General features: G+C 34.8%; 1 protein-coding gene across 1 annotated transcript; it reads right to left on the bottom strand.

The window, feature by feature from the left end:
• Window positions 1-363: 363 nt before the first annotated feature.
• Window positions 364-1,886, bottom strand: LOC105220017 (putative cyclin-dependent serine/threonine-protein kinase DDB_G0272797/DDB_G0274007). Its single transcript, XM_011196394.3, has 3 exons — window positions 1,463-1,886; window positions 742-1,332; window positions 364-662 (listed from the first exon to the last, which is right to left on the bottom strand). Exons 1-3 carry the CDS (start codon window positions 1,615-1,617, stop codon window positions 524-526), a joined length of 885 nt encoding a protein of 294 aa, XP_011194696.2. The 5' UTR covers window positions 1,618-1,886; the 3' UTR covers window positions 364-523.
• Between the last annotated feature and the right edge of the window lie 1,831 nt (window positions 1,887-3,717).

Here is a 3,717-nt window from a genome sequence, read left to right as displayed (position 1 = left end):
AAACATATGTATGATTGTGGCAGAAGAGCTTAAAGCTTTCGGTGTGTTCAATGTGATCTATTGTAGTACATTTCACAATTGCAGTGGTTTCTAGCACTGTATTATAGTATGGAACACCATTTGCTATCGAACAAAATTCAGAACACAGGTGATACACGTATGGTTTCTTAAGCATACTACAATATGTACATGTCTGTCAAGGTAAGAGGAAATTCTTATAGTCAGAATTTTTAGGAGCGGGTATGTTCCATAGCCACAATGTCATATTTTTAATAAACTCTAACTGTTTCTAACTCTCTAGAAGATAAAAATATACGATTAGCTGTACGAAGGCGACCTATAACATATCCTCATACAAAAGGAGAAGTTAACAACAAATTATGTTCACCTTTATTATTTTCTAAATTCAATAAGAGCTTTCGTCGAGCTTAAATTTACACCTTTTTAACCCCTTGCGGCCTTTATACTTAACACTAACTTAACAAATAGCTAAAGAAAATTTTAAATGCCAATTCAATATCCTTTAACCCGTTGATGACTTCAAAACGGCGGCACTCAAAAGTGGATTTGTATCGCAACAGTTTTCGCATGGCTTTTGATCTGGAATGCAACACATTTCGCATGATGGCGGGTATTTGAGCGACATGTCATCTTCATCTTCACTGTTATTCAGAAAGAAAAAATTCAATCAATTAACAGTAAAACATTAACTAAAAATTAATAATCGACAGCGGAACTTACTTGAAATATGAGGGCAGTAGTGGCGCGAAAATTGGAGTTATGCCGGCGTTGCCTTGGTTGGGTAGCGGTGTGGTTCCCTGTGGTGGCTGTGACGGTGGTTGAGGCTGGTATGAGATGGGTTGTTGGTTCGAGTACTGTGTATTTCCCTGTGTTACTGTTGTTGTTTGTGGCTTGTAGAATTGTAAGTGTTGTTGTTGTTGTGATTGGTGGAACTGCTGTGGTTGCTGCGTACGAAATTGCTGTTGCTGCTGCTGTGGCTGTTGGCTGATACGCGGCAAATGTGTGACATTGTACACTTGCTGTTGTTGTTGTTGCCGCTGTTGATAACCGTTACCTAGGAAATATTGCTGATTATTCGTATATTGCTGCGATGCTACTGCGGACGTATGTTGTTGTTGTTGGTATGGAAATTGTTGCTGTTGTTGTTGCGCTGCTGATTGCTGTTGCTGCCGCATTGTAAACACAACGCGTTGCTGAGTTCCACTCTGGACTTGCAGTTGTTGCACTTGCTGCGCTGGATGTGCGTTAAAAAACCTGACATTTGGCTGATAGATGGAGGATGATTGAGTTGAATGCTGTTGGTGCACATGCCTGATAAGACGCGTTTTGCCGGTTTTTGAAAAAAAAAAAACAAATTGCAAGCAAAATTAATTATTTGTCAACACTGAATGCAACAATAATAAGAATAAACGGCGTTGTAATTAATTACCGCCTTCACTACCTTTGCGTTTGTTGGTATTGTTGTTGTTCGGCTGTTTGTCGTTTTACACGCTTAACCGCTTCTAAATGCCGACAATTAATCACATTCGCCGCATTAACACTCGAAATGTAGAATAATAACAATAACAACAATAACAAATTGCAGCGGAATTTCATATTTCAAATTTTTTTTATTTAAAAATTTTTAGTTAAAAAACGAACACTCAAAAATTAAAAATAAAAAAAATCACCCACAACGACTTCAACACCAATTTTTATATAACTTTACAAATCACTTGAATATATTTGTCTATATACACATATGCGTCTGAATAATGCAAATTATTGCTTCAAAATTTATGTTTCACTCGCGATTTCCAAAAACAATGTCAAACTGACCGCTGCTTATTGCCAATTGAACGCTCATTAACTGCTGCTGACAAACTAAACTCTTCACTGTTCACGCTGCTGTTAATAAGCTTTACGCATATTTTTTTTTTAATGGAGCCATTATCTACTTTTGTTTGGTTGTCTGTTGAGGTTTATATTTTCTTAACAAATTTTTGTTCGTCATTTTTCGTTGTTATTATTATTGTTATTGTTCTTTAAGAGGCTTACAAGTAATTTAAAAATTTCCGATTGAGCATCTTTTACACTTTTAATGAATCGTTCGTTTAAGAGACCGCAAACAAATTTTTTTTATTTAGAAAAAATCGTGGGGAAAAATATGACACAATATATGGATGTATTGTACATGAAGTCGTAATAAAAGCTAGTGTAAGAATTTATTACGGTATTAAAATTATTGAAGTTTTTCTATGCTCATATTTCTCTCTTAAGACAAAAATTTTGAAATTTAGAATTGTATGCCAATATCTTCCTTTCTATCTATATCTATACCTGTATCTATATCTTCCTTCCTGTGTTTGCTTGAAGTAAATTTCTCAATGCTTTGAAAACGCTGGATGAACAAACATATATTGTCTGATATGACAAACATAAAATACCATATATTCGAACCCGAACCGACGCATCATTTTTCTTCGGGGTTCTTCAACCGATAGATAATAACAGCTCAACGGATCTACAGATTCCTTTCAAAATTATTTAAATCAGATACAAAGTTAGTGAGATGCCATTATCTTCGAAGAAAAATTTCGCACATAAACATTTTCAGCTCATAATCAAATTGAAATAAACAAAAATACCTAACACCCTGTATACAGTCAAACACGCTTGGAATGAAAAAGCACTTAAAGTGCTGGTTATTTAAAACTATAAATGCCACTTATAATTGTTTCATTCAATTTCTATTGATTGTACTTTCCTAATTTCGGTGGGAATTGCACTGAATGAAACTGGTTTTGAAGTTATTTTTGGCTAAGGAAATCCCAAGCATTGCTCATACGAAGACTTCGTATAGCGAGAGTTTGTTGAAAGCGCATTGAAGTACATAATAAAACCACACGATTCATTTAAATGAAGCCACAAGACACAAGATTTGCATAAACCACTACGAGGCGTGTTCAAAAAATAACGGGAATTTTTAAATCTCCCTTTGTACAAAAAGCCAGTTATCAATTTTTTTTGTATATTATATTCTACTGATATAAAAACTCCGATAAAAGTTCAAAACATTTAAGCTCTTTTCATACCTTAGTACCAGCTGCTAAGGTTAGATCTTAACGATTTTGTTTGTTAAAAGCTCACACTTCTTTGCTTGTTCTAGAATGCTTGTCCAAAACCAAAACAGTAACAATGCCCCAGTCTCCATATTCACCAGTCATCGCTCCGTGTGACTTTATGCTATTTCCAAAAATAAAAAGAACATTAAAAGGCCATCGTTTTATAAGCTTCCAAGCAATCGCTGAAAGAGCTAAATGATATCCCAAAAATCGTGTTAGTTTTCGACGATTGTATAAAGTGCAGGCATAGGTGCATAATAACGTTTTCACACAGGAGCTAATTGAGCAATTAACCGGCCTCTGGTCGATTAAAAGGCTAATTAAGAACGATTTACCATACAAAAAAAAATCTATACTAATTTTTTGATTGAATATTAATTGATTTGAAAATTAAATGCAACTCTGCGACAAAGATTGCGCTTCTGGAAATAAAAAAAATAGCAAACATCTGATGAAACTTACCAACTTACCTTACCTTACTTACCAAAATAGCAAACAGCTGATGAAACTTACGAACTTCTTATGAAAAGTAAAAACAAAAAAGTGTAACAGCTGATCGGTTATCGAGTAGCCGGCAGTATGAAGTGCCAAA

The sequence above is a fragment of the Zeugodacus cucurbitae genome, chromosome 2 (genome assembly GCF_028554725.1).
Source record: "Zeugodacus cucurbitae isolate PBARC_wt_2022May chromosome 2, idZeuCucr1.2, whole genome shotgun sequence".
Taxonomy (NCBI): Eukaryota; Metazoa; Arthropoda; class Insecta; order Diptera; family Tephritidae; genus Zeugodacus; species Zeugodacus cucurbitae.
Note: the sequence above shows the minus strand (reverse complement) of the source record. Positions and strands in the feature narration are given on the sequence as shown.

Excerpts from the sequence above, each read along its gene's own strand:
- LOC105220017 (XM_011196394.3), bottom strand. The coding sequence starts at position 1,617 with ATGAAATTCCGCTGCAATTTGTTATTGTTGTTATTGTTATTATTCTAC. Across the intron at positions 1,333-1,462 it reads CAATACCAACAAACGCAAAG|GCATGTGCACCAACAGCATT; the intron begins GTAGTGAAGGCG and ends GCGTCTTATCAG. Across the intron at positions 663-741 it reads CTACTGCCCTCATATTTCAA|TGAAGATGAAGATGACATGT; the intron begins GTAAGTTCCGCT and ends TCTGAATAACAG.